We start from the raw sequence: 19,010 nt of genomic DNA, 5'->3' as shown, positions 1-19,010 counted from the left end.
ATTCACGGGATTATTTTACACCCGAAAACGGTAAGGAGAAACTGCCAAAATTATTGATTGTGATTCGGAGAAGTATTACTTAAATCCATCAAATCTGAAAACATACGCGTCACGAAGCCCCACCCACTTCGGAACTCATCGTTTCAAGCCATTCTACCAGCTCGTGTTTTTGTATTCTACTTGTATGGGTCACACGCCCCCTGCTCTTAAAGGGACAGCAGTATTAAAATGGCCTGTTTCAAAGGGTAACCAGCTGCAAAGCTTAAGTTTTTAAATACAGTGAAAATGACCTTGGTAACATCAAAATTATTATAAAATGTAAGAAGAGACTACAGGTCAACGGAAATTATTTCATTTATTATCTTAGAGTTTTTTTTAATTACATTTTACAACATATGGTGATAAACATGTTAAATTTAACACTTTTTATTATTATTATTATTATTATTATTATTATTATTATTATTATTATTATTGTAAATGAAAAGTTATGTTGACAGGCAGTTTCCTCATGCACTCCAACGGGCCAAATGAGGCATTAGAAAAGGAGAATGATGACTAAAAACAAGACTGTAATTTTTTAATGATATATATACTTCACGCAAAGGCACTGGGGTCTGTCAATGTAATTCTCAGATTGGCTTTAACACTGGCACACTTTTGCACAACATCTTTCAGAGTTTAGGTCCTGCTCTACTCTAACACAACTGTCTGTCTACTTCTAGAAGGACCTGAAGACTTCAGGCGAGTTTGAGTAAAGTCACAACTAAACAGTACATATCTCCTGGTGGATTGTGTATTTGGGATCATCAGAGGTGAAACAGTTTTGATTTTACTGCAGAGGTGAATGTTCCATGGGGATCATAATTCTTGATTCCATCTTTCGGATAAGAGGCACTGTCAAAAACAGTAATAAACAAGTTTGAATGTATTGAACATTTCTTACAGTTCTACTGAAATCCACCAGATGGCGACGTTTACAAAGAAAACACTTGGATTGTGCTTCAAATTTATCAATATTTCTAGTATACTATGTGAAGTATGCACATTTTCTTTATACAAGTAATACCGAGAATTTCCAAATCTCCCTTTAGACTGATTATTTGATCAGACTGCCAAAAGTTTAGATATTTTTACATAATTGAAAATAGCTAAAAATATATATTTTTTCTATTTCAGAGAAAAGCAGGTTTCATTTATGGTTGCATATTAAAACAATCTACCATTCAAAGGCAGTTTTTAAGACTTTTAATGTTTTTAAAAGATGTCTTTTATGGTGAAGAAAGCTACATTTATTCGATTTAAAAGACAATAAAATAAGTATTATTGTAAAATATTATTACAATTTAAAATAACTGTTTTCGGTTTCAATATAGGCATTTTAAAATGCAATTTATTATTTTTATGATTCAGCTAATTTCACAGTGACCCTTCAGAAATTATTTTAATTTGCTCATTTGCTGCCCTAAAAACATATATTATTATTATTATTATTATTATTATTATTATTATTATTATTATTATTATGTAGAAAACAGTTGTTCTGCATTTTTAATTTTTCTTCTTCAGAATTCTTTGATAAAATTCAAAAGAACAGCACATTATTTGAAATAGAATATATTTAACATATATTTGAAATAGAAGTCTTTTGCAACATTATAAATGTCTTCAATGTTACTGTAAAAAAACATCTGCATAACTCTGAAACGCTACATTAAAATGATATGTGCACATGTTTTTTATGCACTATGCAATATTGTATTTCACACACCCTCTGTCTTTGCTCTTACTCACTTGTATAGTGCACATTGACATCCCAGCCCTCTTTCAACCAAGCAGCATTTCTGGTGTCTTGTCTGGACTGCAGGTCTTTATAGGCTAAAACACACAGAACATATTTTAAAGCACTTAATAATATGCAATGATCAGAAAAAGATATGAGCTCAGTGAAAGATGATCTTACCCCATAAATGATGAACAACATACAATTCACCGATCTGTGTGAAGAAGCCACCCACTGCTTCATTGTTTTCCTGTCTATATTTGATTGCTCGAGCCCTGGAACATTAAAAAATAGATTAAATATGCAAAATGGTCATATAATATCAGTATTTTTCCTTAAAGGGATAGTTCACTTTCAGTTGCTGGTCCCCACTGACTTACATAGTGTCCATCAATTAATGTCTTGTTAAGTAAAAAGCTGCTTGTTTGTAAGAAACAAATCCATCAAGATGTTTTTAACTTCAAGCTGTTACTTCCACCAAAAATTTGAGTCCTCTATCCATAATAACTTAATGTTCATAGATCAAGCATCAATCCCAAGCATAAACAGTCCAAAACAGTCTAAAGAAATGGGAGAGGACAAGAAGGGAAAGACTTTTTCACTCGAGGAAGCCTTATTATGGAGTGTTTTATCAGCTATTTGGACTCTCAATCTGACGGCACCCATTCACTGCAGAGGATTCATTGTTGAGCAAGTGAAACTAAATTCTCCAGATCTGTTCTGATGACAAAATGGCTCATCTTGGACGGCTTGAATAAAAAGGTGCATCTTTAAAACAGAATAATCAAATGTTATTTACTAGTAGCTGATATGTTCTCAGTTCATAAATGTTGGGGCCGCTTCTGGGCAGAGGCTCGTTCCAGAAACTAAACTCCAGAAGAAGCTGGTTGTGTCGGGAGATCAACATTTTACTCCTCTCTTTTCGAAATGCAAGATACGCCTGCACAGGAAACATCATGAAAAAGGGCAAACAGTACAGTATATGCATTTTGATGTTTCTGCATTTTGATGTGTTAAATACCACATTGCTGTTGAGTTTACGCAAACACTCTGTAAGAGCAGGATATCCACCAGAATACCTCCAGAGATGCACTACAAACACAAACCAGCATGTGTCACTCTAGCACTGGAACAAGATACTGTACATAAGATATTTAAACAAACCAATAAAAACAATGCTTTTTAAACGTTTGGGGACAGTAAGGTTATTTTTTTCCTTAAGAGAGAGAGAAATTAATGCTTTTATCCAAAAGTTATTCATTCATTGATCAAAAGTGACAGTAAAAACATTTATGATGTTACAAATGATTTCGCATTCTCCACAAAAATATTTAGCAGCACAACTGTTACATTTCTTGAGCAGCAAATCAGCATATTAGAATGATCATGTGACACTGAAAACTGGAGTAATGACTCACATCTTAAAATATGTTCAAACATTGTATTATCACAATTTGAAATTGTACAGATATTTCACTGCATTATTCTTTTTAATGTTTTATGAGCAAATGAATGCAGCCTTAGTGAGCATAAGGTAATATTTGTTAAAACATGAAAAAATATAATACAAAAATATGTGTTTCCATCTCACCTGCCTGATCCTGTTCACCGTACCAGGTGTTCCAACTTCCAACGACTTCACACGGATAATCTGCATCACGATGAAGTTCTTTCTGTACCTCATCCCTCAAAACAGACAGTGGGAGTAGTTTAGACACAAGGGTAATTTTGACAGGAGGAGTAATTTTTTTTACATATTTATTCATTTAAACTTGTTTTAACTTAAATTGAAAAAAAAGAGATTATCAACAGGCTGAAAAAAATATTCATGTTAATATTCAAAAATGCCATATGTTGATGTATTTGCTATTGAAACAGGAAGCTGGGGCAGAACAGGATAATATATAATATGATAACATATCACGGTCACGTAGGACAATCAAGCAACCAAAGTACATCACATTTAGACATGGAAGGCCTGCAAGTGTCATAGTGAAATCAAGACTCTTTTAATCAGCATTATATATTGAAATTGCAAAATCAAAAGGATGCTTACAACATTTTATTGTATGCCTCCATGTATTCTGGTTTGACATTGTGAACTGAAAAAAAAAACAGGGTTTGAAGATGTCAGGAAAGACAAACGGACCAGTATCTTGCAGGGTTAAAAACTATTTGTTCTAGATGTTGTACAGGGGGCAAGGAACTCGACCGGAAGTTGAAGTCGAGTGGGGGCTGCCATCTTTTAGCAGAACTTCACTTGCGTTAGCATTCCCATTGACTCCCATTCATTTTGGCGTCACTTTGACAGCGAATAACTTTACATCTGAGGCGTTTAAAGACTCCGTTTGTCCATTATTCATTTCTAAAGATACACGACAATGTATAAAGGGCTCCATTACCTTCTATGTTACATTATGGCCCCGTATAAACAGTTTTTGTAAAAAATAGGCTAACGATTGCGTCATAACCACTCGTCTCTCTATCACATTACCGTACAGACAGGTGGAGAAGCTCGCAGGCAATTAACTTAATATGACGTACTGGCGTTACATTTTAAAATACTATACAAAATAATTAATCAGAATACTTACTCCTGCTCACTCACGACAAAGAACTCCCCGCTCAAGCTCGCCGTCTCTGCAAGATTAACGATGGCAGTTTGAACGCACAGCTACTAAAAGATTTACATCTGTCAGACAGGTTGCTGACATCATCAAGCTTTTTGAGTCTGCGCGTCAGAAATGGAAGTGCAAAAAAACGCTAAAAATGGGCTTCACTTGTCTCAATTGAGTTCCAATGGGGTCGCTGTGTCCATTTCTTTTACTGTCTATGATGTTGTACAGTAGTTGAAATAACTTTTATCACTCATATCATCCATTTCCATTCTTCATACTGGTCTCTTGAAAACAACAGAATTCCACAAATAAACACTTTGGAGGTTGATTTATTAAAACAATTAGTATAAAATAAGAAGTATAGGCTGTTTTTCGGGTGGAAAATTACAAGCAAGCACATCATTCTTTCATGGGGATATTTTTAGTAATTCCTATCAACTATACTGCATGCACTATTTCTCCCAAGGCCTAAAGATTTGAGCGCATCCTTGAAGGTTTTAGATTCATTGGCTCACACTGAATCTTGTAGCGGTTGCTGGTTTCTTTCTTGGAGAGCAGATTGGAGTGGGCATCTTTCCTGGCATCCACTTTGTGTGCAAACATGGAACTCAACCAGCCTTCATCACTTGTATGCACAAAACCTCTAAAGATTCACAAGCAATACTGTTTCAGCAAGTGATGCATCACAAGCTGCGATGCACAATATTATAAAAAGCTAGTATGCACACGTGTCATTTCAAGTAGTGACAGCAAAGGCCAGCAATGTGACATGCTAAATACCATCTTTAATAATTATTATGCATAGAGTTTTAATGACTTAATATTAACTTTTATAGTTTTATAGTTGACCTCCTCTTCAATACATACAGGGTTAAAATCAAATCAGGGTCAAAATCAGATGCACAATTATATAACACTCCTTATTTGGTCAGTAAAAATACTTTTTTGGTTTATTATTTATGGTTAAAATCTGCTAAAATATAAAAATAATAATAACAAACTTGATTTATAAAAACAAACGTACTGCAAGTTCCACTAAGTGCTCAAAGAAACAGAAATTATTGGAATGTCAGGGGAAAGGTTATTTCATGTGGAAAAATCTCGCAATATTACCTGTGCACTGTGGGTTATAATTTGAGGAACTGAATTTATGCACTTTAAAAATTCTCTTGTCAGACTGCAGGACGCTTTTATGCAGCACATTAAGCCAACACTTTACCTTCTGCATTCACATATTTTATCATAAAGCCCTGATGTTAAAAATTAAGATTATGTCCATATTATTCATCTAATGCTCACATACTTAATATATCACTGAATGGACTCTAGATCTGCAATTTTTCTTACATTGCCGATTAACTTTGCAACTTTTTTTAGATGCTGTGTTGAGTGAATTGGTCGGATCTCTCTGTCTGAGATCTCCAGTGCTGTTTATTCAGCTCCATCGCATCTATCTGGACCTGGTGCTCGTCTCCATGGTGTTCCGCCGGCTCTTGCGCAAGCGCTGGGTTCTGGGGGTCGTGTTCGGGTTGTCGCTCATCTACTTTCTCTACAGCACCCTCAAATAGGTTTGTAGCGGTGTTGTTGGTGCGGCTGTCTACCCACTATAGTGAGGAAACCATATATGTATAACAAATCTTTTATATGCTCATTATGGCTGCATGGAAATATTATTACATTTCAAAATGACTGTTTTCTACTGAAATATGCTTTACAATGTAATTTAACTTTGATCAAAGCTGAATTTTCAGCATCATTACTCTGGTCTTCAGTGTCACGTGATATATATGCTGATTTGCTGCTGCTGCTCATTTATTATTTATGCTAAATTATTCAGAATGGTTCTTTTGTGTGTGGAAAAAAAACATTTGTTTGCACTCTTTTATAATATTATATGTTATTACTGTCATTTTCCATCAATTAAACATTCTCTTGCTGAATAAAAGTATGATTTTTTTATAATAAAAGTATTAATTAATTAATTTATTTATTTATTAATGGGGAAGTCGTGGCCTAATGGTTAGAGAGTATGACTCCTCGCCTTAAGGTTGTGTGTTCGAGTCTTGGGCCAGCAACACCACGACTGAGGTGCCCTTTTGCAAAGCCCTGAACCCCAACTGCTGCAGCTTAAAAGCCAGCCCTGACCAAGGCACTGATCTATAGCTGCCCACTGCTCTGGGTGTGTGTTCACTTCTCACTGCTGTGTGTGTGTGCACTTGGATGGGTTAAACGCAGAGCACCAGTTGCGTGTATGGGTTACCATACTTGGCAAATGTCATGACTTTCACTTAAAAAATGTGATTATTGCTAACTTTTGACCATTTGACATTTTATTCCAATTACACATAAAGCATAATTTAACTGTTTAATGGTGAACCGTTAAGCACAATCTTAAACAAACACATTTTAAACAATATTGACGTGAAGAAAATTTGAAAAAAAGTGCTCTGTTTCTGACAAGGTATCCAATATTGTTCTAATTGGATTGATGATACCAATACAACACTAATGATCAGCGATATGCTGAGAGGTGATGAAGCATATAATGGCAAGGAAATGACATTTTGTATGACATGTACTGTGTACAGGAGGAGCGAACCATCCGTGATCGGACCCTCCTGGAGGTGAGGGGCTCGGACCATCCCATCCAGTGGAAGATCAAGTTCCTCCTGGGTAACAGCAGCAGGCAGATCTCACAGTGCAGGAACTCCATTCAGGGAAAGAGGCTTCTCACGGATGAACTGGGTAAGTGACGGGGGAAAATGTTCAATATATTTCAGGTCAATTATCTCTTAACAAACCCCTGTGTAAAAACTTTCAGAATATGAGTGAATAAAACTTTAAAGTTTGGTGTATGTTTGAATGCTGCTGAAGTGGACATTTCTAGCTCAGTGTATGATAGAAAATGGCCTTTAAAGATATGTATAGTAATTCAAATCTACGGATGTGTGTAATAAAATTAAATGAAAAACATGAAATCAAAACATTCCTCAGTTCCTGAAAAAACTGCATATGAACGCATGCATAAAAATTCATTTTTGTATGTATTGTCCCATCTTAAAATCAACAAATGCATATATATATATATATATATATATATATATATATATATATATATATATATATATATATATATATATATATATATATATATATATATATATATACACACACATATGTTTCTCTTCCTTTGGTAAGGTGTGAGTGTTTGAATGGACACCCAACCATGTCAATTTATTGTTCAGATTGAGTATATATATATATATATATATATATATATGTGTGTTGAAATGTTTGTTGTACATCTTGTACATGTTGCCCATCCAGTTCATCCTGTCCATCCATTAACATCTGTCCATCTCCATGCTATGGGAATTGTCTATGAATAATAATCTTGAACTTAAAATAAAAGAGAGCAAAGGACTGGTATCTGTCTGGTGTTTTAATCAGAGACACCATTAAGTTTCTACACCTCTGATGAACTTTGGATATATTAACATCTGATATCCTACAGTTACAAATACACACACACACACACACACACACACTCACTGGTCACTTTAGGTACACCGGTTCCATTGCTTGGTAACACAAATTCCTAATGATAAAGGATATATATATATATATATATATATATATATATATATATATATATATATATATATATATATATATATATATATATATATATATATATCAGAATTCTTCTTTTTTTTAAATTGCACAAGTGAATGTTGAGTGTAGTTGAAATGATGTAAAAGTCTGTTTGACAACACTAAACTCTCTCTCTTTCCTGCTCTCTTTCAATCAGCAACCTCTTTTGGAGAGTTTTCTAAACCGAGCAGCAGAAGGGTTCCAGAACCTCTTCACCGCAGTTGAAGATCATTTTGAGTTGTGTCTTGCCAAGTGCCGTACTTCCTCACAGGTGAGCGTCACACTCAAAATGCTAGTTTGTTTTGTTTGTGGCTTTTTCAGACCAGAGTGCATGAAAGTACTCTGCTTAAACTCATGTTGTTGTTGAGTATACCAGTCAATCAGAGCTTTTCCTCATCATTTTTTTAGCCGGCAGAACTAAAAAATCCCACCCGCTGTTGTCTTGTTTCAGAGCGTCCAACATGAAAACACCTACAGGAACCCGCAGGCGAAGTACTGCTATGGCGAGAGTCCTCCAGAACTGCTGCCTATATGACTCTGTTTGCCAGCAAACCGGCTTTAAATAATGAAGGAGATTACTTGCAGATCTTCTCAGGGGCCCCTGATGGGCCAGTAAATGAACAGGAATTTGAGTGCACAATCATAAAGACTTGAAAGAGACTTTACGCTGCATAAGTGTGTAGTATCCGTTTTTACCTCTTCAGTGGTGAACATCTCGTCGAAGACTCCGCCCATTTCTTTTTTTTCTGCTTGTCATGCTAAGATTAGGCTACTTTTTTAGTAACCTCACTAATTTTATCTTCGAATGGGATTCTGGAAAGAGTCTTTGTGTTGTTGTTTCATGCTAAAAAACACATGGAAAGCACCTCAGATGATTTGACAGCACCCCTGTGTGAGTTCAGATTTATGTGTACGACCTGCATGTCATCTACTATATGTTAATTTAATAAAGTAAATGTGATTTTCTGTATAGCTTTACAATTGAGGTTGTTTGTTTTCTAGACTTCTCTAATTTAACAGAACGTTTTGGGTTTAATTCAAGGTCACGGTAAACACAAACGCAAAAAAAAAAAAACAAGGTCTTAAAAAGTTGTTAGCTTTAATTAAGGCCTTAATATATCTTAAATTGGAGCAGAAAGTTTTCAGTTAATAAAGACAATGTATTACATGTTGCATGCACTGCAAAAAAAAAAAAAGAAAAAAAAAAAAAAGGAAAGAAAAAAATGTCTTCCTTAAATCAGGATACATTTACTAGAGATGGACAATGAAGATCCAAAGTTGTGGTTTTTTTAAACTGAACTAAATTAATTGAGTTTATGCTTTACATATAAATAATCAATGGGGTGTGAAAACTTGTTTTCCCTTTGAATTAAGTTAATTTGACCAAGCAGCAATTTTATATTTAAGAGATAATACAAAAAAAAAAAAAAAAAAAAAATATTTTGCACTGAAAAAATAAGACATGGATACAAAAAGAAAATCCTGGTAACATAAATCTAAACATTCATTCATTTAAAACCGTACTCCTACAACAAAATTAATATGTTAATGTAACAATTTATTCAGTGATAATTGACATTATGTCACAAAGGCTGCAATTTCACAGGTATTTCTGAAAATTACACAGGATTTCGATTTTAAATATATCATTGGATTTATCTAATTTAGTTTCCAATCATCATTGGTTTTAATCTCAAGCCTCATTTACTTAAACTTTAGTTTTTTTTGTGCTCTCTTGAATGTAATGATAGTTGTCAAGGCCTAATGTGAGATTTTACAGAAATTGCAATTCATTATGATTTAAACAGTCCATTGCTCATGTATCATTGTCTAGTTTCAGTTCTAATTTAAAAGATGACCCATAACTCTTTGGGCGAGGGCGATCTTTGTTGGCAGATCTTTAAATATGAGCACAGAAATAAAGAATTGCATCATAATTTGGCTTGCATGAGAATGAATGCTGCCATATTTGGCTTTATGCTTCACAACATTTGGATTAGAAGATTAGATGCCACGGAATATCTTTCAGAACAAGAATAAGCACTGTTTAAGTTTCTTTTACTCTTCCCAAAAAGCTATTATTGTTTATGACAATGTCAATAAATCATACAAGTATATATTTACCTCCACATTCTGGTGTATAGTTCGATAAACACAGTTTTCAGAAATTTTCATACAAATTACCAACAGCCAAAATACAGAAGTCACTTGGGGATACATGACTATTAACCAATTAATCATCCTGATTATTAAAAAAAAAAAACATGAGAAAATTAACAAGCTTTTTCATGGATACATCTGTCAGCTTGATTAATGACGGTCAGCGGAGACTATAGTATTACACTGCAGACTGAGTCAAACACCTGCTTCCTGCTCATACAATAAACATTCTGAGGATTTAACACATTACTACTAGAATTTGTAATCTTCATTTTATTGGTGTATTGTATTGACAATATGTAAGAAGTTTAATAGTATAAATATTATTTTTAATGTGTATATATATATATATATATATATATATATATATATATATATATATATATATATATATATATATATATATATATATATATATATATACACACAGTAAAGACCAAAATTTTGGACACACCTTCTCATTCAAAGAGTTTTCTTTATTTTCATGACTATGATAATTGTAGATTCACACTGAAGGCATCAAGGGCTATTTGAGCAAGAAGGAGAGTGATGGGGTGCTGCGCCAGATGACCTGGCCCCCACAGTCACCGGACCTGAACCCAATCGAGATGGTTTAGGGGTGAGCTGGACCTCAGACAGAAGCCAAAAGGGCCAACAAGTGCTAAGCATCTCTCGGGGAACTCCTTCAAGACTGTTGGAAGAACATTTCAGGTGACCACCTCTTGAAGCTCATCAAGAGAATGCCAAGAGTGTGCAAAGCACTAATCAAAGCAAAAGGTGCTACTTTGAAGAACCTAGAATATGACATATTTTCAGTTGTTTCACACTTTTTTGTTATGTATATAATTCCATATATAATTCCACATGTGTTAGTGAATCTACAGTTTTCATAGTCAAATAAAAAATAAACATGACAACATACTGAAAAAGCTGGTAATAAGAGGATTGCTTCAAGAGGATGTGAACAAATCTCGTTTGCACAAGGTATTACATGGTACAATGTTTACCAGTTCACCCAGAAATTCTACAGAGTTATTAAGAACAGTCTGGGCCCACTGTTTTTGTTTAAATAAGGTTTTAGGTGGGAAGACGGGCTCTGTTATGTTTTTGCATTCACATATAATTCCTGCAACAAAGCGCTCTGTAAGCTCAAGATAACGAGTGGTTGTATTTAATTCTTTAAATATCCAATGCATGGGAAAATCTATTTTACTTTGGTGTTGATATATAAGGTCAAGAGCCTTCTTTATGAAGTTAAGCCCACACCGAGCTTTCTGCATTTTCGCTTCACTGGACAAATTCTTCAAGTCAAGTTCTGAGATTGGTTTCGGCAATAGTTTTATACGTCTGTTTGCTGAGAGCTGAAACGAAAGAGAGATGGATCACACATTAAAAGGAAAGCCTCTGAATTATCATTTACAAACTCTGCCGTTTCCTGTTAAGTCATAGTTTGATTGAATCTAATGTAATGATCAAGAAATAATAACGAACTCCAGAAAGAATATATTTCTGACAGCTACTAGACGTGTAACAATACAGTGCCACAGTTTGGTTCAATACACTATACTGATCTCACAATACTTCAAACAAAACCAAAACTGTGTCACAATTGTAAGCATTTTACATTTATGCAGATGCTGTTATGCATTGAAGTTACACTTGTTTTCAGTTCTTGCTTTTCGAACCCGTGATCTTGGCATCTACTGTTTGATTGATAGTTAGGCAGCAATAATTGTTTTAATTATTACCTCTTAGACATATTATAATACTGCCCACTAACCAAAACAGAAATATTCAAGATTCTACTAAAAATATTGTATTTTATTAAATATTAAATTTTATATTTTAATGTATTCATTGTTATTAAACATGTGCTTATATTTGATGTGCTCTTTATATGTGCATCAATCAGTCTATATGATTCTCTTATTCTAAAAGCCTAACTTCATTCTTTCTAAACTTAGATTTTTGGTTGATACATGATACATTTTGTTGCAGTTTTGTATTGTGACACTTAACAGCTACTTTTAAATGTTGGTGATCATCATTATCATCATAATCATCATGTACATGGAATGCAAAAGTGTGTTATTAAAAGCAAACTTATAAAAATAAGTCTTATCACTACACCAATCGCCTAAAATTTTAAGTATAAAATATTGTAACAGAGTATCAAAGTCCTTATCGTAATTCTTTCGTCATAATACAATGAAACAAAGATTAATTTTTGGAAGGATTACTGGAGTATAAATAATATGATTTCTGTCATTCAACTTCAAAATCTCACATTTAATTCGATGTTAGTTGGTTGCTGTTAATTGTTTGCAATTTAAAACCTACACCAATAATACTAAACAGACACTAAAACATAACAGTGGCATAAAAAAAAAACATTTGGCTACTAAATCTGACTTAAGATTAAAATTACTGCATTACATACTTAAATATAAAACCAAGTGCCAAACTCTGCATTCATACATGCAGTAAAAATCACCTTGAGACCAGCACTGATCAAATATTGAACACTGTTTGTTGGATTAGATATCATATGTGATGCAGTGACAGTCAGACACTGTTAAGTGTGGCTTGAAAACAGCTACTTTAAACAATTTTCATTTTTGCATGTAAATCTCCAAAAACAAATGGCAAGTAATACATTTAATTAAATGTGAAATGTTAAAGTAGAAAGACCAGAATAAAAGATGCTCCAGTAATCCTTTAACTAATTTTTTTACCATAACTAATAAAAAATAATTTTACGGTGCAGAGTGTTTAATGTAATGCATATCTTGAGCTCATCTGCATTTTTATCTTATCTATTTTTTTTAATCAAATACAGAAAGAATGATACTTACATATTTGTCCAATAGATTTTCCATTTGACCCTTTGTTAATTCTAATCTCTTTTTAACATTAAATCCATTTACTGAACTGTGTGTCATCGTCTGGATCATTGCTAAAATCCACAAAATCAGAAGTCCTAAAAAGAAAAGTACATTAGTTTACGCCAACACACAAAAAAGTCAAGTTCAGAAAGTTAACAAGAGATTGAATTTACCAGTTTTTAGCTCCATGGTCACAATTAAAAGTGTTCTTTACTCTGTGTGCTAGAGCAAATTCTTCAGAGTAGAATACGATTTCATGTAAATTCAGTCAACTTTCCATCTTTTATACGCCTTTGAGTGCTTAGTCACCAAAGGAAATGTGTCTAGTGATTTTATCTCTCACAAAGACTTTCAATTAATCTAGCGTAAAAACGCTTACACATAAGTCTGACATAGACTTATGAATATTTTGTTTAAAGTGCTATATAAAGGTGACTTTGACTTTGACATAAATCAAATGACATAAATCACATTAAAAAAGTTAACAGCTTAATTCATTTGTGAATTAATGTGTATTGGTAGACGCGAACCATTTAAAACGATTCAATTCGATTTGGTGAACTGGTTCAAAAAGATATGGTTACATCAAATGATTTGTTCGCGAACTGGATATCACAAACTGCTGTGTTTTGAACTCGCTCACAACAGACACGGAAGAGAAGACAATGCTGAATAAAGTCCTAGTTTTTGCTATTTTTGGACCAAAAAAACTTTTTTGATGCTTCAAAATATTGTAACTGACCCTCTGATGTCACATGAACTTTTTGATGATGTTTTTCACTGTTTACTGAAGATAAAAGGAGGTCTCACGGGTTTGGAATGACATGAGGGCAAGTTATTAATGACATAATTTTGATTTTTGGGTGAACTATCCCTTTAAGGAGTTTCTGGATTTCAGCTGGCAAAACTATTAAGCTACTAAGAACAAATACATTCTACACAGGAGTTTTCTGAATTTGTAAATTTTTAAGATTGTTCTTATGACTGAATCTGTTCATGTCTGTTGTTTTAAAATGCTCTTAATATGAAATTTTTATGTATAAATGAAATGTTTTCAAGTTTATGGAAAACTGAAAGTACAATCTGCAAGAATATTAAAATGTTATTTCACGTATTACAATTTAACAATTAAACCAATAAAAGAAGTTAAGCAGTCTTTTGTTTCTTTTTATAGTTTTTACTACTGAGACCTGTTGAAATACAATAATTTGTACAGTTTTACAATACATAGTAAAAGTGGACAACAAATTACAGTAAATTTCACAGTGTAAAGTAATATTTTATTGTATTAAAATATATCAAAGGAGAAAAAACATAACATTGTGTTTTACAGTAAAAATTTATTATTGTAAATAAATTTACAGCAAGTTAAATGGCACTGTAAATATGAATACAGTATTTTACTGTAAGTTTAATTTACAGTAAGTTACTGGCAAACTGCTGCCAGTAAATTACTGTAATTTATACAGATTTTTTTTACTGTGTAGTAAAAAGAATGTTGCATGTAGTCCTTTGAAAAAAGCACCACAATTTCCTGTGCACTTCCACAGCAGATAACCCGATCTCATAAAAAAACATAACTATAGAATTAACTAATTGCTGATTTCATATTGATACGAGCTGAATAAAGAAAGCGTGAAGCTCTGCCCCTAAACTCAACCATCAAAAAGATTGTATGCAATGATATCGTCTCGGGTTACACGTGTAGGGGGGTGTAACAATAACCATGCTTATTAATTTAAAATAAATAAATACATAATTACTTTATTCTACAATTTCTACATTTCCACATCAGCTTCGACATCTCCATGCTATGTGGATGTGATTCTGCAGACATTGAGAGCGAGTCCCTCACAGCCTTGTTTACATACTTGTCAAAAATTAAATATGGCCCAATACCGACTAAGGTCTATGTACTGTAATTCACTTTAGATAAAAGTGCTCAAACTTAGTAAATTTAGAGACTCCAAATTATAGATCAGCAATTACTTCGATTAATTATTGCAAAACTGCAACAGTTAAGGGAAAATCATAAAAACATCTCATTTTACGAATGTAGGCTATTCGACAAAACCTCGATATATTTGAAACTGCAAATCACAATTTTGTGAGGGAAAGTAAAAACGCTGTGAGAAAATGCAAACGCATGCTTTAATTAAGTCTTTATGACCACATCCGCTTTACTGTGTTCCATGAGAACATGGAAAATAATCAAGGCACACAGATCTTCAGTGTGATATCAATTCTTATCTGATTATTGGTCAGAGCTAATTGCACTCAAGATTCAAATGAAACTGTTTCCCCTGTTATTGCCAGATCAATTTCAATTCCACCAAGAAGAATTTTGACTCTTAAGCCATACAAAAAAAAAATCATCATATAAAAGCAAGTGGCTTTTAATACCAAAATGACGAGTCTATGGAAAATAGTGATTTGTGACATATATATATATATATATATATATATGTGTGTGTGTGTGTGTGTGTGTGTGTATTTAGATTTGTGGAGTACAAATTGTTGTAAAAATTACAATTTTGTGTAAAATGTTTATCTTTATTTAAAATATGGGTAATTAAAAAATAAACATAAAATAAATAAAAACGCTTTTATCCAGAGCGTCTTACGTGCATTAAGGCTATCAATTTTTAATTTTTAAGGCTATCAAAAGTCATAGAATTCATAAAATACATTTCTTCTAAATTAATCTCTTTAACTAGGAATCTGTTTTGTCCGCTATATGTATACACACACACACACACACACACACACACACACATATTGATGTTACAGTGCCATGTATTAATGTTACAGTGACTTTTGCCACAGATATTGTATGTTATCAAAAGTCACAAGTCACAAGGCAGATTTGTAGAATTCTGCAAGAAAAGTGTAAAAATATGCTATAATTCCCGTAATCTTCTGATATTCCTATTACTAGGCTTTGACTGGGTGGAATGTGTTATAACCACAGTGTGTAGTTTTCCTTCCTCCACAACTGTATAAATGCAGGAAATGTTGAGTAATTAAAATAACCTGTCCTTTTCTGCAATAGAAATACTTGAGTAAGTATTCCTTTCTGTGGTAGGATAAAGTAGTTCACAAACAAATATCTAAATCCTCAATCTGAAGATACATATAATGATAAAGCAATGGCGACATCACAACACAGCATTAAACTACCTTTTGATGTAACAGACAGAGCTAATCATGCCACAGGAAAGTTTCTAACTGGCCAAAATGTTTTTATTCAGTTTTTTTCCCATGTGGTCTATAACTGTCACATCCTGCCCAAACCACTTCTTGCTCAGACTTTTCTATGTAACGCTGTCTGATTAAGATGCAAGGCTTTGTGTCACGTACAAGGTATGATGTAAACTGGCAGATAAAGCAGTTAGCTGGAGATGTGTACTTTTCAATGACCAGTATAACAATTTTGCTTTGTGCATCATAAACTTTATCATTGCCTACATGCACCTTTATCTTTAAATGGACATATTTATATTAAAATGTTATTATAATTACATTAACAAGATATTTTATATTGGACAAAATCAGTGTTCATTCTGACTGGAATTTTTGATTTAGTCCTAGTCTTTATCTTAAGATGAAAATGCTTAATAGTCACATTTTTGTTGTTTGAGTCTTTCATAGTTTCAGTCTAGTTTTAGAAGACGAAAAGTCTTTGCATTTTTGTCACCTTTTAGTCATTATTTTTAATATGGCTGCAGTTACCAACATTTATTGGTACAAAAATTGTGATTCATTCTAATAAGCTTCTAAATAAACTTATTTAAAATATGAATCAAGGATTGAATTTGGAAAAACTTGAATAAATTATGACAATTTTCATTTCTGGGTGAACTATCCCTTTAACATTATTGAAAAGGGGGCAAATTATAAAAATCATTGTTGTTCATATATAATATATTTAATATATGTATATCTAACTTAGAATTTAAGAAAAGAAGCAGAATAAAACAATAAGACAAATACGAAAGAGATAGGTTGCCACAAACAGGTTGCCAGATTGAAGACACCAACAGGAACGAGCACATTTTCAGCTCCTTAAAATAGCAATGCGCCTGAACACACCTCTTTTTTAGACCAGCACACCCATGGGCGCACAAATGCATTTGCTAATTAAACGACATGGCACTGGACAGGAAAACCCTAGAAAATACACTTGTGCTGCGTCTTGCATCGCATTGTGCCAGGTGTATAATAGGGCCCATAGTGTTTTAAGTTTAGTAGGCTAAATCAGTTTTTTTTATAACCACAGGATGGTTTTTAAATGCATAAGCAGTTGAAATGTTTCTGTTGAAAGTGAGATGATTGTACAAAAAGCATTAACCTGTTGAGAAAGCTTGATTTGGTTGATTTCTGCCTCATCAATTTCAATGATAATTATTTTGTATCATTATACAGTTAACCATTAGCTACCCGTAAGATGCCTTCTGAGAGATATAGCCCTGTATATCTCTGTTGATATCTGTTGATTTTAATCATGATCTGACTCAGTTTAATAATACTGCCAGTGGAATCTGAAATGATGGGAGTTGGAAAAGAATGATTTTTAATTCGTCGTATATTTCTGATTAGGGTGTCAACTCAGGTCAATGGCTGTCATTGTTTTTCTACAAGCTTTACTCCCACATCCCCTTTACTCTTACGGGAAACCCTTTTTCTCTTACAGGAAAGCAGACTAAAAATATTTATGACTTATTAAGGACTAGACATTCTATTTTCCAACAACAGAACGGGTCAGTCTATTGTTCGTTATCTGGCTCGGCTCGGTGTTCATCTTCAGTTCTCTCTTCACTGCAGTTCAGTCAGTGTACTGTTTGAGTAAATGAATTACTCCGGGATATTGGTTTGTTTGAACTCAGAGGGAGTGTCAGCCACATTAAAAAAGTTAACAACTTAAGTCATTTGTGGATGCATATTGGAGACGCAAACCGTTTAAAAAGATTTGGTGAACTGGTTCAAAAAGATCCGGTTACATCGAACGATTCACTTGCGAACCGGATATCACAAACTGCTTTGTTTTGAACTCTCAAAAGAAGACAATGCTGAATAAAGTCGTAGTTTTTGCTATTTTTTGACCAAAATGTATTTTCGATGCTTCAACAAATTCTAACTGATCCTCTGATGTCACATGGACTACTTTGATGATGTTTTTCTCACCTTTCTGGACATGGACAGTTTACCGTACACACAGCTTCAATGGAGGGACTGAGAGCTCTCGGACTAAATCTAAAATATCTTAAACTGTGTTCCGAAGATAAACGGAGGTCTCACGGGTTTGGAACGACATGAGGGTAAGTTATTAATGACATAATTTTGCTATTTGGGTGAACTATCCCTTTAAATACTTCTAGGATACAGACATTGCCAGCAATCAGGAGGTGATCAGTAGACTCGTGGGAATCTATTTGAAGCTGCATCATTGAAGACAGCCCAGCAGATGTTGGCGTGTTGGAAGATAAAGTTCTTCAGGACCTAGCAGTTTACAGTCTGCAAAACCATGTTACTGGGACTGATATATGGACTGAACTTGAGCAACCCTCCTGAACTCATGTACATATTTGAGTACTGAAGAAGTTATTCCTGGAATAATGTTTGATTGGTTACCCATGTATGCCAATTGCTATTTTGTGTAATTTTGTAATGTGGTTTCAACTGTATTTAACTGTGTAATTAATTTATTGCTCGTTTAACAAATACACTTTAATCATTTGTGATATCTTGTGGAACCACTGTCCATAATTAAATTAAGTTCGTTTAAAGAGTCTTTTTGAGTGCAGAGTGCTTTGGAAAAAAGGAGAAAGCGGCACGCCAAATGTTCTTGTTGGTCTCAACCAAGTCCACCAAAGTCAATTTTCTCCTTCAAAACAAAACCACATTTGCATG

General features: G+C 33.6%; 1 protein-coding gene and 1 pseudogene across 12 annotated transcripts in view; one reads left to right on the top strand and one right to left on the bottom strand.

Annotated features, from left to right (window-relative positions):
- Window positions 1-19,010, bottom strand: part of LOC128014100 (protein NipSnap homolog 1) — an 82,932-nt gene that overhangs the window by 41,697 nt on the left and 22,225 nt on the right. Inside the window, exons 4-6 of one of the 12 annotated variants that reach the window (XM_052597403.1) lie at window positions 3,375-3,469; window positions 2,805-2,875; window positions 2,583-2,723 (exon numbers count right to left, since the gene is read on the bottom strand). In XM_052597403.1, the coding sequence (XP_052453363.1) occupies window positions 2,583-2,723; window positions 2,805-2,875; window positions 3,375-3,469 (307 nt within the window). Of the gene's footprint in view, window positions 1-336; window positions 898-1,794; window positions 1,879-1,963; window positions 2,059-2,582; window positions 2,724-2,804; window positions 2,876-3,374; window positions 3,470-19,010 lie in introns of those variants that run through there. The other 11 variants (XM_052597447.1, XM_052597438.1, XM_052597421.1 and 8 more) reach the window with 11 other exon arrangements.
- Window positions 5,783-8,913, top strand: LOC128014135 (SREBP regulating gene protein-like; annotated as a pseudogene).

Source organism: Carassius gibelio, chromosome A5, assembly GCF_023724105.1.
Source record: "Carassius gibelio isolate Cgi1373 ecotype wild population from Czech Republic chromosome A5, carGib1.2-hapl.c, whole genome shotgun sequence".
In the NCBI taxonomy this organism is placed as follows: Eukaryota; Metazoa; Chordata; class Actinopteri; order Cypriniformes; family Cyprinidae; genus Carassius; species Carassius gibelio.
Note: the sequence above shows the minus strand (reverse complement) of the source record. Positions and strands in the feature narration are given on the sequence as shown.